Below are 22,501 nucleotides of genomic sequence, written 5' to 3'. Positions count from 1 at the left end.
ATTTTAAAAAAAGCAGCAGCAGGTTCTGCGCTCTTTCCCCAGCCCATCCCCGAGGAACAGGGAAAGGGGCCGGCATTGTCATCCCAAGGATGTATTAGCCAGACTAAGAGCTTCAAGTAAGATTCAGTGCAGGGAAACGCGGGCTGGAGCCCCACTTAGAAGCGAGCGCGGAAGGACGAGTCGAATCACTAAACGAAACCAGCCTTCACTTCGCCTCTACGATGGCCGGGACAATGGTATATAAAGGGTTATAAATCACTCGGGTGAAAACGGCCTGTAGGCTACACATCTGTATTCGTTCCACGTTAAGAGCAATCACAGGAACCGCCGCCCCGGTTCGATTCTTCCCAGCTCTCCAGACAAAGCAAAAGAAGAAAAAAGAAAAGAAACCACCGGCCAAATTGGCGAGCGCCCTGTTTGTGCCCAGCGCCTTCATGCCAGGCGTTTCCTTTCTGAAACGCGAAAAGGCAGAATTAAGGATCGGGTCCCCCACCTTTACACCTTCCACCACGCCAGCCCATTCCCACCCTTCATCTATTGTAACCCGACACAGCGGTGGGCGGGAGAGTCTTAAGTTGGGAGCCGCTCGCTCCTCTCTTGCTCTTGGCCAAACCTTGCCTACCTTCTCCCCCGTGACGACCCCAAACACCTTGCCCGGCTTTGACCCGACTACTGCCCCCGGACCCATCACACATACACACATCCACACACCGTTCCGACGCTCCCCTCCCTGGGAAAAGCCCGCTACTCAATTCAAGCAAGATTCGGGGAGAGGGGCAGGAGAGCCTCGCAAACGCCCCCGGAGCCCGGTTTCCGAGCGCCGGTAGCATCTCTGAGCTCCACAGCGGGAAGGATTGGAAACCCCTTCCTTGGCCCCCAGCTTCCTAGCCTTCCAGATCTCGGGACAGGGCAGGCGAGCCGCATTGCAGCCGGACTACATGGGAAATCCACCGGGGAGGGAGGGTAAACGTCCCGTGGAGTCAGCGCTCGTTCCCCGCATCTTTTCTCCGAGCGTGGGGTGGGAAAGAGGCAGGCAGAGCAAAGGAACCGAGCAGGGCTTTCCCTCCTCCCGCGAGTATCAACAGCCAACTGAACAATCCGGCGTATATTGTCTTTTTTTTTTTTTTTAAAAAAAAAAGTTTTCTTTCCACCCGCCCACTCGCGTCCCTTCCGTCGATATTTTGTTACCTTCCACAGCTGCAATTGCAGATGCCAAGCAGAAAAGCACAACAAAATCCAGTGCCGTGGGAGCCCCAAACATGATGCAGAAGAAGAAACGGGGGCAGACTTAAAAAGAAGAAAGGAAATAGTTCCTCGTTGGACCAGATTTAGTTCCTTTCTCGTCGCTTTTTCTTTCTCTCCCTCTCTCTATACCGTTCAATATATATTTATATATATCCTGAACAACTCCACTCCGGAATACCGACTCCACCGCGTGGGTCCGTCCGTGCGTGAGTGCGTGCATGCATGCGTGTGTATGTGTGCAAGTGTGTATAGGTATGTCCCGGTGTCTGTATGTGTGTGTGTGAGGTGTGATGTGTGTGGGGGTGAGGAAAAAAAATAGAGTCTATATTCTAGTGTCACATTGCAAGCGGTAGTAAGAGTACAGTGAGAACAAGATCAGCCGCTGAAGCTGAAGGGAGGGGGAGAGAGAAAGGTCCCCCCTCCCCGCCACTCGCACGCGCGCGCGCGCGCTCGCACCCCCATCAATACTTTTCCCACCCCTAGCGGCTCCCGTCCAATCAAGAAATCAAGCCCACAAAAATCCTCCGACCAATCAGCAACGAGCACCCCCTTTACTCCAGTATTGTTAGTTTTAGAGAAACTTTTGCAGGAAGCCGTAGGGAAAGGCCTGCGCGATGGAGCAAAGGCCTAGAAGGAAGGAGAACAGCGCCCCCTAGTGTTCCCTCGGCCACACAGTTCGTCTCCTTCTATTCAAGCAGTATTTATTCCGGCCGCTCGGACTTGGCTCTTTCTTAACCTACGTACTTCTACTTTCGGCCTTGGTCTTGTGAACATTTCCTTCACCCTGGCTCTTCAAGACTCTCCCGTTCAATATGTCTCTTTATCTAGGAAAGCACCGTATGCTGATGCAGCCCAACTACTAGGAGCTGTCCCAGGTGAAGGCAGAGTCTAGCGGTGGTGAACAGAAGGCGAGGCTGGGACCTCGGACAGACAAAACCTTTCTTGAGCTTTCGGCTTTTTAGTCGCATCAGTAATGACTAGAATCAAATTCCTTTGCCGTTGTTTAAAAAATAAACAACAGAAGCTATTTTCACCCAGGTTTTTATGGGAACAAGCCATTTTTGCATTTAGTAGAAATGAACATAATACAATAATCCAAAGTCTGTCTCTCTATATATATATGGCATACGAAGATAGATATTTGGATCACATTTTTCAAAATGGTAATCCTACTTTGCTTTGGAAAGATTCCGGCAGGTAAATGCTTAAGTATAACACCATTGATTTATTTGCTTTTGTCTGCAGGCTGATTTCTACATATACTGGAATTAATATTATTAAAGTTAATTGGGTCAAGTTGAATAGAGATGTAGGGCATTCCTTGTAAAAGAGATATATATGTTGCCTTTTGGTAGAGCTTCCAAGGAAGAGGCACAGTGGTTAGAATGAAGTACTGCAGGCTAACTCACTGCTCACTCCAGGAGTTCAATTCTGACTGGCTCAAGCTTAATTTAGCCTTCCATCCTCCCAAGGTTGGTAAAATGAGGACCCAGATTGTTGGGGGCAATAGGCTGACTCTATAAACTACTTAGAGGGGGCTGAAAAGCACTGTGAAGCAATATATCAGTCTAAGTGCTATTGCTAACTTACAACAAACAAGCAAACAATAACATATAATAGTGTGCTAAAAAGAAAGATTGTAAATTGTAATCTAAGATTTTACAGAAGAAGAAAGATTTTAAATTGTAATCTAAGGGTCAGCTAATGTCAGCCTGAAAAAGAATTCAAAAGTAGATGATTCATGGGAGGAGTCTGGTAGCACCTTTTCCAGCCAACAAATTTTGATTAACATTTTTATTAAAATTGAGCTGCAGCTCAATTTATCGGATGCAGAGTGGTTAGACTGATGAAAGATTTGAACCTGGGGAGGGGGGGCAAAGAAGGGAGGGAAGACAGGTTTATTATACAGATTACATATGAGACAGATGACTAGTACAGGTACTAGTCATCTGTCCATTACTTATGACCACAATTGAGCCCAAGATTTCTGTTGCTAAGCAAGACTGTTATAAAATGAGTTTTGCCCCATTTTATGCTTTTTCTTGCCATAATTGTTAATTGAATCACTGCACTTCTTCAGTTGTTAAGTGAGTCTGGCTTCCCCACTGACTTTGCTTGTCAGAAGGTCGCAAAAGGGATCCTGGGTCACCGCAACCGCCATAAATATGAGTCAGTTGCCAAGCATCTGAATTTTGATCGTGTGACCATTGGGATGCTTGGATTTGGATTTGGATTTTATTGGGTTTGTATGCCGCCCTATTCCCGAGGGACTCAGGGCAGCTCACAATAAAAAAGGGGAAGGGATACAAAAAAATAAAATAAAATAAACAACAATTTAAAATTATACAACAGCCGTAACCTCGAATGAGGCTAGATGGCTCAACAGCCCCAGGCCTGCCGGAACAGCCAGGTCTTAACTGCTTTGAGGAAGGCCAGGAGGGTAGTAAGGGTCCGGATCTCCACGGGGAGATCGTTCCAGAGGGCCGGAGCAGCCACAGAGAAGGCCCTCCCCCGAGGAGTCGCCAGCCTACATTGGCCGGCAGATGGAATTCGGAGGAGGCCTAGTCTGTGGGATCTAATAGGTCTTTGGGAGGTGACTGGCAGGAGGCAGTCTCTCAAGTACCCAGGTCCGATACCATGCTGCAACAGTTGTGTGAAAAATAGTCATAAGTCACTTTTTTCAGTGCTGTTGCAACTTCACAAATGGTCACTAAATGAACTCTTATAAGTCAAGGACTATCTGTACTTTATGAATTTGCCATTGGAATGCATTAAAAGCTTACTGAGTTTGTTGAGATATTCTGAGAGTATCTGAAATATTTTGATAGGGTGGGTTCAGCATCCTCTATAGCCCTATAGGCAATTAAATCTATTTTTCACAGCAGCCACTTTGAGATCTGCTATGATGTCCTGGTAGATCATAATGATCTGATACTACTTAATCTTTGTTTGAAATCTATATGTCAAAATTGCATCCATTAATTATTTTATGAAAACTGTGCCCCATTTGTCCAACAGAATCTGGGAGGGGCATTGCAGGCAGATAATTTTACCTATATGCTTTTATTATATCCTTTCCCATCCTTAAAAATGAGCAGGCATATGATAATAATAAATAATTATTATAATTAATAATAAAACCAGTGGTTTCCCATATTTCCAGACAGCATGACCAGTGGGACAGGCCAGCCAAAGTTATCCTTCCAGTATCTGAAGGTTATCTGCAGAGGGCCTGATCCAAATGGCTGGCCATGCTGATGTTTGGCTATCTCTGGAACTCCCTTTACAACAGGGCAGAGTAGTCACCTGCCTTTTTCAACATCAGACAAAGATATCTTTATTTTTTCCAGCTTTTTAATTATAGTAATAGCAATAGCACTTAGACTTACCCTGTTTCCCTGATAATAAGACCTCCCCGGATAATAAGCCCAATCAGGCTTTTGAGCGCATGCGCTAAAATAATTACTCCCAAAAAAATAAGCCCTGCCTGAAAATATTCAACACAGCACAGCCATGAGGTGACCACGCTTGCTGCCTCCTGCACCTCAAAAATAATAAGACCTCCCCCAAAATAAGGCTAAGTGCTTATTTCAGGAGTCAAAAGAAAATAAGACCCTGTCTTATTTTTGGGGAAACAAGGAATAAACCACTTCACAGCCCTCTCTTAAGGGGTGTACAGAATTAGCATATTTCCCCCTACGATCTGGGTCCTCATTTTACCCACTTTGAAAGGATGGGAGGCTGAGTCAACCTTGAGCCTGGTGAGATTTGAACTGCCAATTGCAGGCAGCTGGCAGAAATAGCTTGCAGTACTGCATTCTTAACCACTACGCCACCATGACTCAGAATTATGGATTGATTCTGCTGGAATGTTTAACTTTATATTCCTGTTTGCTTTTTGTCGTTTTAATGTTATGGTACTGTTGATTTTGTTCCGAACTTAATAAATGTTTCAGTGTAAATTTTTAGTAATGGTAACATTACTGAAGTGTTTTCATTGTGACATTATATATATATATATATATATAGGAAGCTGCATGGAAATCTTTTAAATATATAAATTCCTTCTACATATTCCATTTGATCATTTTGTTGTTTCTTACAGGTTGGCTTCAAAAAAGAACTATGGTACTGTTCCTGCTTGTCTATATTATTCTTAGACATTCTTCATCCTCGGGTCAAGCTCGTGGAGGGGGACATGTAGTATTCTTGACAATAATAGGAATAGTGGTTCACCATTATCATCTTTTGTAGATATATAGCAATAGCACTAGCATTTAGACTTATAACTACAACCTTGAGCCGGTTAGGCTCAAATCCCTGGAGTGAGTAGTGAGTTAGCCCTGCAGTGGTGCATTCTAATCAGTGTGCCACCATGGCTTTTAGCTATCTAGCCTATAGCCCTAATAGTTTTTGTAGTCTCTAAGTATTAACTCCATCTGACTTTGCTTAGCCTTTAAAAGACAACCAAAGTCACTAGATGCTGCCATCGAATTGTGTGATGTTATAATTACAGACATATAAATTAAAGATATTGTAAGATGTGCAACGTCAGAAAAAGTTTTTAATAGCTACTGTAGTATCTACCAGTAGTGATCCAGGTCTGAAAATGATGGTCTAAGTTGTCAATTTCTACTACACACAAATCTCTATGTTATGTCACAATAGGATGTTACTGTGCTCACTGCCAGGAGTTCGATCCTGACCAGCTCAACATGGACTCAGCCTTCCAAAGTCAGTACAATGTGGACCCAGATTGTCAGGAGCAATATGTTGACTCTGTAAACTGCTTAGAGATTGCTGTAAAGAACTGTGAAGCAGTATGTAAGTCCAAGTGCTATTGCTATTGTGATTCTCTTTTTCTGGTTATTTATTATTTTTCCAAAAAGTATTGTTTAGATACAAAAAGAATCCACATTTAGAAGTCATCAATATAATCTTCCCTGCCATTTTTCTACCATATTCTTGCTAAATTGCACTATAATGGTATGCTGCCTTCTCCTTATTATTGCTACACAAGTCTTAAGACAGGTGATACTGCTACTGAAAAAATGAGTAGAAAATACGAATGGATGCTTGCCTACCTATTTTTACTTAAGGCTATTTCCAATTCCGCAAACATACTGAAGTCTGCTCATTTGATACAGCTCGAGGAAATCTAAGCCATTGAACAGAAAAGGAACTAAGATTGCAGTGTTTTAATATTTAATCATTTTAAAAAGCAAATTGCTGTTTATACTCAAAAGTCAAATTATGTTAAACAGGAATGAATTCCAAGAAAATTTGTTTTGTTCATTTACATCTATGTCAAATAATAGCTTACAACCTTATTTGGGTTCATTTTGGAGAAATACGTCTATCTGTCAAATGTTATAGATGTTATGGGTACAAAAAGGAGAAATGCCAAATGTCTTTTAAATGGACTCAATTATAATTCCAAATAATTCTTGGGCTATGAGAATAGAGAATTCTGGGTAGTCCTAGCATGGGGAAAGGGTGCTATAAAGAATTGCGGGCTCAGATTTGTCTAGAAAAGAGACAGATCCTAACTCTGGGAGAATGTAAACTAAGTTTCTCTTTCCTTTCCTTTCCTTTCTCTCTCTCTCTCTATGTGACAACCTGGCTAGAGATGAGAGATGGGGACCAATCACAAAGCTCAGCCAAGCCTTCTTATTAGTATTTATACTGTGCACCTTGATTTCCATGCACTACTCAAGAATAAAATGGAAAGGGATGCCATTAAATCAGCTTCTGCTGTACAATGCAGTGATGGTTTATGTCTGTACATATATTTTATGATAATAGACATTAGACATGTTCTGTTCAATCACAATGCATAAATAAATGAGAGTAAGCAGCAAGAAACAAACACAAACACATCATACCTGCCAAGTTCTGTTCACTGCTCCAGGGGCTTTGAATGAAATTCCATCACAGTGCAGATTCGGTGTGATTGAGATTTAAGATTTATACAAATAGATTCCCTAATTGGGAGAGATCTGTTCCTGTACCTGGCTGCATCCTTATTTGCATCACATGTAAACACTCTTGCCATTTCCTTTTAACTTTTTGAATTATTTGTAGCCTTTTCCAATGTGGAGCTTCACTGGAGTGAGAGGAATATATGTGTATTATTTAATAAGCTTTCCAAACTTTACTTCCTTGGCTTATTTCCCATGTCTCATTATGCTCAAGGGAGAAAATCCATTTGGATGAGATGTGACTTCTCTGTGCAGTAGGTCTCTAAGGGTGGCTTTTCTCCATCTTTGCAGTTGCTTGCCCTCTTGTAATTTTCAATATTGAAAACTATCCTGCATACAGGGGCAGCAGAAGCAGCTGAGCTGTTAAGATGCTGGACTTGTCGACTAAAAGGTTGGCAGTTCGAGACCAAGTACCGTATGACAGAGGGAGCTCCTGTTACCTGCCCCAGCTCCTGCATTCAAAAACACGTAAATTTAAGCAGCTAAATAGGTACCATTTTGGTGGGAGGATAATGTCATGGACCCCTTGGAGCGCAGTTCAGAGGAGGAGAAGGAGTTGGCACTGGGACTGTCCAACAGAGAAAACACACCAGGGGCTGAGCATGATGCTATCACAGGCCCCCTCAGGCATTGAGGTTGACTAGACAGAGAGCTACCTGCCTACACAGACACGGGAGGTTCAGCAGCTGACTGGAGGTAGTACTGATAGGCAGCTGATCTCCTCTGATGAGGGACAGTTGTCTACTCCACTAGATTCAAGAGCAAGGCGAGTGAAGTGTAGACAAGCTCAGAAAAGGGCTGCAAAGCTAGTTGGGAGAAGGTCACCACACCCAAGGAACACCTGGAAGGGAGTAACTTAAGAAGAAGCCATGTTAGTTTTTACCATGAACAATTATTTCTTTTCGCTTATGTTTCCCCAGCTTTGACTCATGCCTATTGCTATTTGCCTTGCCCCACTTGGAAGTTTGCTCTTCGTCTTTTGTTTTGTACGTAGCCATTCTCTTGGAGGCTGCGTTTGGTCTTTGCTTCACTGTGCCTTTGGAACTGCTTCTTGCCTGGGACTTGTTTCTTGCCCTGAGGGCTGCTCTTGTCTTGTGCCTGGAAGGTCCAGGGTTCCAAGTCCAATCCAGAAGGCAGAGTCCAGGCACAAGAGTGTGTTCCTACTCTGTGGACTTTCTTTGTATCACCAGGGCTGTGTTTGGGAGACTGAGAGTAGCTGCCTTCAGGTAGCTTGGGAATGGAGCCTTGCCAATCATTGGAGGACCGTTACTGGAACATTTGTTAACAGAAATGAACAACTGTCTAGAATCCTGCCTTGCCTTGACCAGCTGAGTCGTAACAGATAATGGCATTCCATGCATCTTCACCATATAGTCATGCTGGCCACATGACCACAGAAGCATCTTTAGACAACACTGGCACTTCGGCTGTGAATCAGAGATGAGCATCATTTCTTAGTGTAGGACACGATTGGCAGGAGAAACCTTTACCTTTTATCCTCTGTACAATCAGACCATCAATCCATCTCACCCAGTGTGGCAGTGGTCTCTAGCAAATCAAACTGAGTTTTTCTAGTCCTGCTTTAAATGTTAGGAACTGAACCTGAGATCTTCTACCTGCAGAACATGTACACTACCATCGTGGGGTGACCAGTTTATCTAATTGCTTTCCACCTTTATATTTTACTTTCCATTCTTTTGTTTACTTCAGTCTTCCCTCACAACGTCTTTGTTTCCATTCTTCATGTTTTACTCAGAGCTTGACTTTCAAACCAAGCTCTTCCCAAATAGCATGGTTCACTTTCACATTTTAAGGACTAAGTGTAAAAGCCCAATGACTGAAAGGCAATCACCCCATAGAAATATCAAGAATGGAGTAGAAATATTTACGCCAAATTGGGAAAAGTTGTTATACGTGTTTTTTCATAATGCCTTGGCAAAAGCTAAGAGATTAATCTGCTAGAATACAAAAGCAAAGGAGAGTAACTATTAAAGTGATATTGCTTTATTTTGTTTGCAACATGTCTTCTATGTAAACTACAACTGATATAATTAAAAAACCTTTGCCAAACTTTAAAAAAAAAGTCCTTGAAAATGAGAAGGATAAAATTGGTATTGCAACAGCTCAATTGCAGGTAAAGAAGATTCAAATTGGAAAAGACATAAAGCTACAGCTTTGTTTTAAAAATGTAAAGAATACAAACTTAACATCTCTGGGTTGATAGTAATATATCAATTATGATTCTAAGATTCTAAACAAATCTAATTTACAAATCCAGAACCTGTACAATAAAATGATTAAGGTACTGGAGCAGGATCAAACTTATTAAGTTGTAGCCTTTGATTAGAAACAGAAACTGACTGTGGGACTTTGGTCCTTACACTGATTGGGAACTAATAAAACAAAAAAATCTAATAACTTGCAACCAGCATAGTAGGTTGCATAACTTTAAGTGAAGAGGTCTTTTTATTTCACACGAAACCATGGAATGGGTTAATACAGGCTCAACATAATCAGCAAACAATTAAATGCAATTAGCAGATGTTCATAAGTGTTGATGAATTAGGATTGCTACTCCTTATACTGTGGGACAAAATATGAAAATTGATTTATGCTGATTCACATAAACTAATAAGAGAACCAAGGTAGGATTTTACTACTCTGAGTATATATATGAGCCATGGTGACGCAGGGTTAGATTGCAGTACACTGTCTACTTCTGGTGATCACCGGCTGCCTGAAATTTGGCAGTTCAAATCTCACCAGGCTCAAGGTTGACTCATTCTTCCAAGGTGGGTAAAATGAGGACCCAAATTGTTGGGGGCAATATGCTGACTTTGTAAACTGCTTTGAGAGGGCTATAAAGCACTGTAAAGCAGTATATAAGTCTAAGTGCAATTGCAATTGCTATGAACCCATATTACATGATACTATGCTCCTCTTAATGACCTAGACAAATGGTCAGCTAGGAATCTTATATGTAGCATATGAAGTACCATCTCTCTCACTCTTTTTTTAAATAATGTGAATCAACTGCAATAAAGAGATGCTATATGGGACAGTTTCCATAATAACATATCATAATCCCTGCAATTATTACATGTTGAACAGTTTTTATGAAACAATAGTAAGGAAACACTCATGGTGACTATTATTGTCATTCATGACAATTCATGTCATTCAAGTTTTCATAGATTGTATTTTATTCTGCTACTCTTCTGCATTTTAACTGTCTGAAGATAATGTACCAAGAAACCTCATAAACAGCAACTGCCTTGCACAGTAGTCTGTAAGTAATAATCTGTGTGTATCCTACCAAATCTTACTGGATTTATTCAAACCTTCAGTCAGAGAATGTTTCTGGGTGTCATAGTAAAAAGCCTACATTTTACACTTGAAATTTCAAATACATACAGCTAAACTTTATGTTTGGCAGCCTCTACAGAAGGAAATCATTGCTATTTTATGAAATAACAGTGTACGTCTGCCAATAAACCAGTATGTGCAAATGATTCAGAGAAAGCAGTTATTAAAGTAGGTTTCAGAGCTAACTCACATGCTGCAGGCATCCAAGATCCCAAGGGATATGGACTCTTGTCTGGCAGATGTTACTCTGAAGTTATTCAGATGAAAGGCTTATTCTAAGGAAAGGCAAAGATGAGCATACAGTGCTGCATGAAAAAATACATAAATGACATATCCCAAAAAGTGGACATGATTTTCCCTCTGTCATTATACCCAAACCTGGTTCATCCAACAGTTAAACAATGGAACTAATAAAAGAATATATTGTTTATTTATTTTATTTGTTTGTGGTCACTCATGTGCAAGATAACAGAAATAAAAATAAACATGAATAAGAACACAGGAAATGGGTAAAAATAAATGGGGACAGTAGGACAAGGACATTAGGCACCCTGGTGCGCTTATGCACGCCCCTACTGACCTCTTAGGAATGGGATGAGATCCACAGTAGACAGTTTAAGGTTAAAGTTACGGGGGGTTGAGGATGTAACACCAGAGTCAGGTAGTCTATTCCAGGCATTGACCACTCTGTTGCTGAAGTCATATTTTCTGCAATCGAGTTTGGAGTGGTTTACCTTGAGTTTGAATCTATTGTGTGCTCGCGTATTATTGCGGTTGAAGCTGAAGTAGTCATTGACAGGTAGGACGTTGTAGCAGATGATTTTGTGTACTACTATTAGGTCAAACTGTAGGCGGTGTAGTTCTAGATTGTCCTAACCCTAACCCAAAATTTCAAGACTGGTGGCATAAGATATTCTGTTGCAACAGATATCAGCTGTGAGCAGAAATCTAACATAGTTAAATTGTGGAATGTGTTACCACAAGATGTAGGATAGCTACCACCTGAATGACTTTAAAAGAGAGTTAGACAAATTCATGGAAGTTAAAGATATCATGACTACGAGTTACTGCGGTTATATATTACTTCTAATATACAAGTGCATTGTATATGACTACTATGTCAACCTTTAAATAAAGTGTGACTGTTTTAAGAAATATGTTCACTAACTACTTAATGCCTTAAAGCAATTGAGCTTTTTCTCAGGTGCTTCAAACCTAACAAATGGTTCATATGCTTATTTGGAAAGCTAGTTCCATACACAGGGGTAAGTCTTACAAGATGGGCAGGCTCCTGGTCCCATTTATGAAACACCACCACCTATTGGAATCCAGGGAAAATGTTTTCTATGTTTTACTACCGGCTCTTTGAGTCAAGATGCCCCCTGAGATTTGGACAGTCCCAATTCTACTGGCCTTGTGTAAGATGATAAAGGTCTGATTATTCCCCTGGCATTGGATCAGGCAGGCTATAGATAAGCACATCTTCATGTTTCTGGTTCCATATTGTTGAATAGTTTGCAGTGAACTATTGTTTTATTATTATTATTTTGAAATGTTCTTTATTATTGAGTGTTGGCTTGGCAGGGACTAAAAGACAGGCCTTTTCAGCAGTAGCCCCTACTCGGTGGACTATTCTTCCCTCACAGATCAGAGTATCCCTAACTCCATAGCCTTTCGCAAGGCTTTAAAAACTTGGCTGTCTACCCAAGCCTGGGGCTTTGAATGTACTAAGGGCCCATTTCTTGACTTTACTGTTAACTGGTTATTTATCTCAGCTGCTGCATATATTTAATTTGGATGCTTTTGTTGTTTAAAATGTTTAAATTTTTTTATTGTTTTATGCTTTTAGAATAAATTAATAAACATTCTACAATTATCCCCCTTACAACTGAGATGTCCCTCACACATGAGTGCACACAGAGATAAATACAATGGTCCTTTTCATTCCCAGGGTCAAATTCAAGTCATAGCCTATAACAGGGATTAGCAACCTGCGGCTCTGGAGCTGCATGTGGCTCTTTTATCCTTCTGCTGCAGCTCCCTGTCGCCAGTCAGTAAAAAGAAAAAAGATGCTACACTAGGAGGAGACTCTATGGTGGGGAAATCAGACTTCTGGTCAGCTCCAGAATTGAATGGGAGGCTTCCGGTTAGGACTTTTGTGGCTCTTTGAATGTTTAAGGTTGCTGACCTCTGGCGTATAAAGAAGTGGTCATTTATCTTTTTAATAGTCATCTTCCTTTTATTAAAGGAAACATTTTTAGTTAAAAGAAGTCTCAACCACTGGAGTTCTATCCTCCCTTTGACCCTCAGTCCCACTCAGAAGTCATTCTCTCTTCCCACACCTTACATGAACAGTATATTCCTCCCAGGCAACGATCAGTCATGATGAACCGAATCATGTGTGCCCAGATTTTCTGTACCACGTACATAATGAATTTTCTGTACCACGTACATAATGAATTTTCTGTACCACGTACATAATGAATCACAGAAGCAGAAGTATTGTACTCCTCCACGATAAAATGTTTGCCTGATTATTCAGTTCAATTTACAATTTTGAAGATGCACCATTTGGATTGGACAGGTTCAGTGACACTTGATTATTTGGCAAAAGGAAAATGCCAACCTCGTTTCCTATTGCCAGGCTGTGACTTTCAGAGAGACTCTCTCTCTGAAATATATATTTCTATATCTGTATTTGCATCCGCAGTAGGCATTTAGTGTTCAGGAACGCTTAAGTTGGGATGAGACTATTAAGGTGCTTGCCATTTCCATTCATGTTCTAACCAAAGAAAACTGCAATAAAATAACTCTGTTTTAAATGTGTTTCACTCACATAAAGTAGTTTTGCAAATAAGAGATCAAACTTCACTTGTAAAGATTATCAGGTCCATACAAGGAAACCCTGGTAGATATTCAACAGGTTTAGTTACTTCAATTGCTTAGTAGAGATGGAAGTTAAAATTGCTGATACATCTTTACAAGTCAAACTAATTCTCCCATGCCCTGCCTAGTATAGAAACTATGCAGTCAGAAAAAGTTATCCCAGCAGTTATGTTGCCTATAAGTGCCTGAACACTTGACATCATGGTCCTTAATCCTCCATGGCTAAGAAAGTGAAGTTAATGCAATGCATGCTGCCCCAGAGAAAGGACCATCTGTTTAGCATCAAGGGATTTAGCTTGTCTTGCAGAAGGACATCAGTGGCTTCATATCCAAACAAAGAGACAGGCACAGCATCAAAGTAGCTGGCTAAATCAAACATTTCAACTACTAAATGCAAAGTGTGCATGAAGTGAACTGGTAGTAAAACTGGGAGTATCCCACCTGTGATTCTTTAGCAATTTTTCTAAAAGAGAATACAAATTCTGAGAAATTCTCATGGGGAGAATAAGGTTCGCTCGCATAAATTTGAGATAGAATATATATTTGTGTGCATCTTCCACCTTTCACTATGCAGTTTTCTGTCTAATGGTCTGCAGCCTTCTTGATCCCTGTATTTCAGTTGTCATGGGAAGTCAAGTCAGTATTCTCTATTAGCCTTTTCATCAGAGCACTATTGTGACTGCGGAGAATCCTACCTTGAGAAATTGTTGGGAAAATTCTCCTTTCCCTGGAACACAGGAAAAGAAGAAGTCCATCTAGGTTTTTGCCCATAAATTGGTGCAGAATTTTCAAAGCCCATTTGAGCCAAATCAAATTTTTGGTCTTATATTGTGCTGCCGGTACTGTAGCAAGTGAAGCTCATTGGCAGGTGGGTGAGCATAGCAGATGGAGGACACATATTGTGTGTCACAACAGTGATGTTATCATCACCAATATATAGCACTGTGGGCAATGAATGAAGAGGCACAATCTGCTATGCCTCCTGAGTCAGCACCTGAGCCACATGCTACAAGATACCTTGGGGGACAGGTCTGGAAGTATGAGCAGGCACCAATTGCATAACAAGCCCACGAGGATCTCTCTTTCATTTGACTCAGCAAAATCCATTGTTCTGGCCATAAATCATACTTAAGTTACTTACCTGAATTCCTAACCTCAATGATGATTCCATTACTTATTTATTCTTCTAATAAGAAACAGAGAGTCTGGAAAATGCGTATTCAGTTATAAGGAATGCATACTTGAACTTGAGTTCAGTCTTTTTCCTACTCAATGCAAGTATAGCTGATGCAAAAAAATTTCTCCAATGAAAATTCAATATATTTAACTACATCAAAATACATTTGTTTAAAAAGAAAAAAAATCTGGAACTGTAGAGTGGGAAACAAAGATGAAGAACAGTTCTCTTCCAGCATTACCCTGTATTAAATTCTTAACAGGAAACATACTCTGAATTTTAATTACTGTAGCAACCCTAATCACAGGTGCATTTTCTAAACTGTCTCTGTAAAGGCCATTTTTAAAGCATGCTCTGAAACTGACTAAAAAAAATTGTCTTTTTATCTGCTTACTTAAATAGTAAAGCTAAAGGCATTAAATGAAGTTAAGACCCTTCGTTTAAAAGTAAAATCCCTTTGAGACGAGCCTGCTTAGCTAGGAATATGAGACAGATTTTACATATGCCTCTGTAAGTCTCACTCTCACCTACTCATATGAAAGAAAATTATAGTTTTAAATGGGGGTGAGCAATGTTATTTTTCCCCATTATGGAACCCTACTTTGTATTTTCCTGCCCCATACACCATGCCCCTGCGCGTAGCGGTCAACAAGCTGATTATACAAAGGTGAGAAGATTTGAAATATTCTAATCATTTGGCTTTAATTTAGGATTATATACAGATATTAAAGGAATGCGGTGGCTAAGACGCTGAGCTTGTTGATCAGAAAGATCGGCAGTTCGGTGGTTTGAATCCCGTTACTTGTCCCAGCTTCTGCCAACCAAGCAGTTCAAAAACGTAAAAATGGAAGTAGAAAAATAGGGACCACCTTTGGTGAGAAGGTAACAGTATTCAGCGTTTAGTCATGCTGGCCACACAACCACAGAGACAACTTTGGACAGCACTGGCTCTTTGGCTTTGAAACGGAGATGAGCACTGACCCCTAGAGTTGGGAGCGACTAGCACATATGTGCAAAGGGAACCTTTACATTTCCTTACAGATATTAACAATACTGACAATCAACCCTATCAGATTTCAGTAATACAATACAAGGATGCTTTGGTGAACATGAAGCAGAGCTGGAATATGTGTATTTTATCTGCCATTGACTGCCTGTAGAGATTCAGGAAAATGACACTGTTGGAAACATGCAGGAACCATTACCAAGGCAAAAAGAAGATGAAACGTTTTTTAAAGTCCAGAACAATATGATATTCAGGAGATGCCCAGGAAGACTTCTCTCTAGCTCATTGAAGTATAAGGAAAAAAAAGGGGGGTGGTATATCACAATCAGATTCAAAAGTATCTGTTATTATAGTTAATATCAATAAAAATATCTAAGCTTTCTGTGGAGGTGATTTCCAGACCTGGTTTACATAGTGAGTCAGATACTGTATGCACCAATTCTTTAAAATGATTGCTGTAATGGCCTTGAAGAAAATGTGTGTATAATAATTCAAGCATCCTTATATTACCTGGCCTACAAACATCATTTTCTACTGAACACCTTTCCTAACCAGTTGTGATCACTACAAATAGATTTGTGTTTCCTGTCCCTTGGGAAGTGTCTCCTTAATCACTTCAGGTGTTCACAGTGCAGCTTCTTTATTAAATACCAATTCTCATTCCACAGTATGGGCATTTGTTGTGCTCCCTTTCCTTCGTTCTTTTCCTCTTCTGATAAAAACGTCAAAGCCAAAAGAAAGCCCCTTCTGATAATAAAAAATAAAAAAATCAAGGCCAAAATAAAGGAGGTCTGAATAGACTGTATATTCCAGGTTTGATGGCACTGGGTATGCACCCATTTCAAGAAAAAGCATAGATGAACTACCGGTGAAATTACAAATCCATGCCTTGGTTCTACTTTGTCAATCTCAGTGTTGAAGGGGGGAACCGACATAATGCAGGAAACTTTTCACCTAGAACAGTGTTTCTCAACATTGGCAACTTTTAAGTCCAGTGGACTTCAACTCCCAGAATCCCCCAGCCAGCACAGCTGGCTGGGGGATTCTGGGAGTTGAACTCCACAGGACTTAAAAGTCACCAAGGTTGAGAAACACTGACCTAGAATGTTCAACATATGAGAATTACAGATAAATTCTCCTCCTTCTAATATCTCCAAAAGAAAGCCTGTACAGTATATATCATTTTTCTCTCTTTTATTAGCAAAGCACTTAAGGGTTTCCTTTTCAACTGGGAGTCTGACACTCAAAACCATTGGTGACTTGGCAACCGTAGCTGATTGTGTTGTTGTTGTTTTTATGCTGGAGAGGGTGCTGAAGTTGTTCTTTATTGGATTAGGCTAAGGCTATGTGAGCATTTTATGTTTTATATTGTACTGCCCAAAATATTGTCAAGAGGATGCTATTGAAATTTTATAAAATAAATAAGAGTACAGATATAAACATTTAGTCATTTTCCCCCATAGATCATTGGGCTAAATGTACTTCAGCCTTCCCTATAATGCAGAAAAACCAGAGTATTATTTCTTGCTTTCATTTTAAAGTGGGAAACAGCAAACAGTTATATGTCCCCTTAAAATATATCCAACCCAGTTAGAAATTCAAAGAACTCAGCTGCCATAAATTACAGTCTCACTCATACATGTGATAGATCCCTACCTACTTTCAGACTGAAAGTTGAACAATAATTTCAGAGGGATCCTTTAAATACTTGGAAAGGAACTAAATAACAAAGTCCTGATTCTGTGTCTGCAAAAAATTGAGGTAATCCTAAAGAGGCCATATGGATATCAAATGACATTAGCTATTGCCACAAGGGAACTAAGATAAAGGAACAGGAGAAAGTCTCCTCTCTGTTATGATGCCAATCTGCCTAAACCAGTTAAGAAACATGCAGTCCTTAAAGCTTGAAGGCCATCACCATCTGGGCAGGGAGAAAGAAATTTAGTAGACGTTTTATCTCTAAAATCAGAGGACTTTGATCAGGGAAAGACCTTTCCAAACAAATAACAAATAGCAATTTTAGCCAGCATAGGTTAACCTGGAAGGATCAGTCCAGGTGTATCTATTTGAAGCAGAACTAAAAAAGAAGATCTGAGAAATTAGATTTGGGATTAAAACACAGATAGGTTTACACAACACATTACACTCTGATCATTTACCTCTTTGGCTGACATATGCTTCAAGGGAAAGATTTTGAAGAACAGTCAAACGTGGGTTTTCATAGTTAAACAGGAGTACAGGAATGTACTGGCATAAATGTTTATACATATTCATATAACCACAGTACATTTTTGTGGCATAGAACAATAGCTGATGAAAGGCCTTTTCTTAAACAAACTTTATGTCTCTATGTCTCTACAAAAACTTTAGGTATAAATTAGGCACAATCACAGAGAAGACTTTGCAGAAGGAATGTAACAGCTAGCAAACCTGATGTTAAGCTTGGGGAAAAAACCATCTGTCAGATTTGGCAGTTATTACAAAACAAATAAATAATTCTCAAACTGACTCTCCCTTTACTTTCTTCTGTATACAAGGGAGGGAAGGAAAATGTCAAACTTCCAAGATTCTCTTACTATAGCCTATTCCAATACAGTAGTAAAAATATGTAGAACATGGTTTTGGACTTATTTGCAACCTTTTACCACTAGTGACTACTAGGGTCTATGTTTGTTTGTCTAGTAAATGTATATGCTTCCAGGGGTGGGTTCCTGCCAGTTCTAACCTCTTCTATAGAAGAGGTTCCACAAATCTACCGTGCCATTTAGAACTGGTTCCAGCTCCCTCTCCTCCCACCCATTCGCAACAGGCTTGACCCGCCCACCACTCACTGATTGTCTGGCTCACCAATCGCCCTGCCCACCTCCAAGACTCCTATCTAAACCTTAAAGTCTTAAAGCTGTCAAGTTTGAACATCCCTGGTTTTTTTTTTCTAAAGGGTTAGGGGTGCAAGGGTCTTGTAACTTACAGCTTTAAAACTTGCACACTTCAATGCCAGAGTTCCTGAGCCAACATGACTGGAGGAGGAATTCTGGGAATTGAAGTCCACAAGTCTTAAAGCTGTCAAGTTTGAACACCCCTGGGTTTTTTTTCCTAAACGGTTATGGGTATGAGGGTCTTGTAACTTGACAGCTTTAAGACTTGCATGCTTCAAATGCCAGAGTTTCTTGTAAATATGGTTTAATGATGAACAGGATCACATGACTTGAGCAATCTTCTGGACAATAAGCAAGTGGTAATATATGTCCAGGGAAGGTAATGCATGACTGGTAAAGGTCAGATGTTTCCACCAGCTTTCTGGATGATTACTGGGCATGTATGTAAAAGTCCACTCCAAAGCTTAGAGGATGCAGTGCACCTCCAAGTAAAGCTGTGGGTTGGCCAAAAGGGTGCCAGTTCTTTTATCCCATTTCCATTGCCCTGGGGTAAGGAAAGAAAAAAAAATCATCTGCCATACCAGGGAGGAAAGTAGGTATTTTTGGTGCCAAGAGAGATGATACTAAGAGTAACTGCTTTTATCTGGTGTGAAACAAGTAAAATTGAACTTGTTCTGTTCTGATGCTGGGTCTCCCCAAATCTCCACTGCCAGTCTCTTTCTTCAAACACTGTAGTGCTATGAAAGGCAGCATCACAACAGTTGCAGCAGTTAAGACTCGTAGTTACTGATACAATAATCAGATGCAGACTGTTCCACCATCATGAAAACGATAAGCTTCAAGTCCTTTGGCCGGAGAAAACCACAAGAAAAAAGATCATACTTTTCCCACATTAGATTACTGACATATTCATTTGAAAATAGAGTACTTGCTGGAATTCTTGTAACTTTAACCTTCCTTCTAATCAATACTGCTAACGAGAACTCATTTCTGAATTAACCATGTCTAGTCCAAATTACAAAGGGGAAAAGGGACACCCCCAAAGAAAGATCGTTTAACCACTTACAGATGTTAAATGCTATAATGAAATCGGACAAAGAATATTGGGTTCAAAGATCAATAGATTTGCCTTTAAACTCAAAATTATTACTGCTATCAGGCTACCGTTGTTTAGTATGGTGAGTAGAGAGTCTATGAAGGTTAGGGGGACAGATATTTTTCTCTCTTGTTTATGGAGGTTCTCGGTCATCCAGGTCATGGTTGTCCCAAAGGTGTTTTTTTTTTCCAAGAAACAATTGGACTTTCTGGTTTTTCTTTGAACACCGTTTCACTTCTCAGCCAAGAAACTCTCCCTCTTATTGTTTCATTTTAGTGTCTGCTAGTCTCTTGCCCTAGGAACTCATGTGACACATCCCATCAACCATAACTAAACTAAATGAGTTTGTATATTTTACTGCCACTTCAACCTCTGAAAAAATCAGATTGAAATCAACATTCATGATTTTCCTTTCTTGCACAAGTTCGTCTCCAAATGTTTGTCTGAAATTGAAGAAGGGCACTGTAGTCATTTCTGGGGTGGGTTTTTTTCAGCCTGTTCATCCTTTATAATCTAGCACAAAGAGAGCATAATTAAAGGAGAGCAAAAAGAGAGTGTTTGTGTATGCTATATAATTTCTGATTTACAATAGGCTTCAACCAAATCATGGATCCACAAGCTGGCAATAATATTTTTAGAAGTTCCATCTGCTTCCAGTCTGACTATTGTAAAAAGTTTTTCAAATCCTTGATCAATATTTCTGTACACAAACAAATGATTATGATTTCTGTACACAAACAAATGATTATTGAAAAATGCTCATGTATGTATGTATGTACCGGTATGTATGTTTGTATGTATGTATGTACGTACGTACTGTATGTATGTATGTATGCATGCATGCATGCATTTAAATGTATTATAGCCAGAGTTCAATTCCAATGGACTCTGTGATGTAGCACAGATCAGCTTCGTCCTGCAATGCAATGCAGGAAATCTTTCTTTTCTTTTCTTTTTGAGTGAGTTAGGTGCAAGAATCAAGTAGTTATAGCAGTAGACTTATATACCGCTTCATAGGCCTTTCAGGCCTCTCTAAGCGGTTTACAGAGAGTCAGCATATTGCCCCCAACAATCTGGGTCCTCATTTTACCCACCTCGGAAGGATGGAAGGCTGAGTCAACCCTGAGCCGGTGAGATTTGAACCGCTGACCTGCTGATCTAGCAGTAGCCTGCAGTGCTGCATTTAACCACTGCGCCACCTTGGCTCTTAGTAGTAGTAGTTGCATTGATCAAGATGTTACTGGATTATTAAACTGCTAAATTGGGGGAGGACATTGAGAAAATAGAACAGTTTAATAACAGCTTTTATTTGCCAATACTTTTTTCTGGATTAAAAAAAAAATTTTGAACTGCCTGTGTATAGAATTATTTCAGGACTATAACTATAGCTCAAGTAACTCGGTTATTTGCAGGGAAATGTTGTTGTTGTTTTTTAAAAAAATGACAGCATCTTCCTATTAACACAAAATTAGCTGGAATTTTTTTTAAAAAAAAAAATTCCTTTAAATACTGTAGCATTTGTCACCTATGGCCATCAAATGCTCTAGTCCAGTGGTTCCCAACCTTTTTTTGGCCATGCCGTACCTAAGCATCTCTAAAATCCTGATTCCCCCCCCCCCCTGGGTGACATATAATTCTTACTTTACTCAAAAAGTGAACTTTACTGAAGTGGATGAAGCCTAAAAGGCCATTAACTTGATTTACACAAGATTCAAATTGCCCCCATTAAGAATCAAATTGTCCCCCTGTGGGGCATGGGCCCCATGTTGATAACCACTGCTGTAGCCCTACTGTCCAGTTGAACTTTACAACTTTGAAATATAGGTTTACTAATATTTAAACAGGATATTCTGTTTAAACTTGTTCTTTACGGATAGTCCTCAACTTAACAACTGTTCAGTTACAACAGATCTATCTTTGGGCTCTATATGACGCAGATTCAAACTTCTGACTGTTGGGTCCCCTCCACAGTCATGCCACCGAAGTTTGGCCACTCAGCAAGACAACCACATTTATGGACATTTGCAGCATCCTGTAGTCACATGACCACAGTTTACTTCTGGTTGTCAGCAAAGCCACATAGAAATAGTCAGTTTGCTTCCCAGCCACACCATTTGCTTAACAACCACCACCAAAAAGTGATCAAATCAGGTCAGTCACATGACCAACCCATTTTACAACGTACAGCTATAATGCATAGGTTCCATTATGGACATATGTCAAAGACCAACTGTACATTAAAAGTATTGTTTATGGAAATTCTATAAGTCACTAATAAAATAGAGTCGTTATTTGTAGAAGAGTTGTGAAGTGGAGTCATGTATCATATGATAGATCATATAGAAAGCATGGTACAGGTATAAATGTATATAAATATATATGGATAGCTCAAGACATAAAGATCAGCAATACATTTAATAAGTCTGCAGGGGAAATTTTAGAACCCTATACAGGAAAAAACAGATATATAAAAGTTGAGAACCTGGACCAAAAAAAACAATGCCTTAGCATTTCTTAGTGCTTTTTGTTTGACCGCTGTGACTGCTTCTCGGGAAAGGGTGCCAGCATTCTTTTATAGTCATGCCTGCTTAGGATCAAACACCATCACCGTCATGTTTGCGATAAGGAACCAGTTTTAACCCAGGCTATGGAATCTGTTACCTTCCTTCATAAAGCAGGGCTTTTGTGGTCTAAAAGCAGCTCTATAATGCATCTGATTGTGGCAAATGTATTACATGGGTTGGAGCATGTAGGGCTGCTGACGGATCGTCCACAGTAGCACAGAGTTAGACTTACAACTTTGGGTTGTTTCCCAGCTTCATGAATTGCTTTCCAACATCTTTTGGCAATCAATCATCTCATGAAGGA

The 22,501-nt window shown here is 40.1% G+C and overlaps 1 protein-coding gene across 5 annotated transcripts in view; it reads right to left on the bottom strand.

Moving 5' to 3' along the window:
- Positions 1–1,704, bottom strand: part of EPHB1 (EPH receptor B1) — a 372,507-nt gene extending 370,803 nt beyond the window's left edge. For all 5 annotated transcript variants that reach the window (XM_014058617.2, XM_014058618.2, XM_014058620.2 and 2 more), the window contains exon 1: positions 1,189–1,704. In XM_014058617.2, coding sequence (XP_013914092.1) covers positions 1,189–1,261 — 73 coding nt within the window. In that variant the 5' untranslated portion in view covers positions 1,262–1,704. The remainder of the gene's footprint in view (positions 1–1,188) is intronic.
- Positions 1,705–22,501: the final 20,797 nt, after the last annotated feature.

This window comes from Thamnophis sirtalis, unplaced genomic scaffold (assembly GCF_051295495.1).
Source record: "Thamnophis sirtalis isolate CommonGarterSnake01/CBP01778 unplaced genomic scaffold, rThaSir2_p1.2 scaffold_11, whole genome shotgun sequence".
NCBI lineage: Eukaryota > Metazoa > Chordata > Lepidosauria > Squamata > Natricidae > Thamnophis > Thamnophis sirtalis.
Note: the sequence above shows the minus strand (reverse complement) of the source record. Positions and strands in the feature narration are given on the sequence as shown.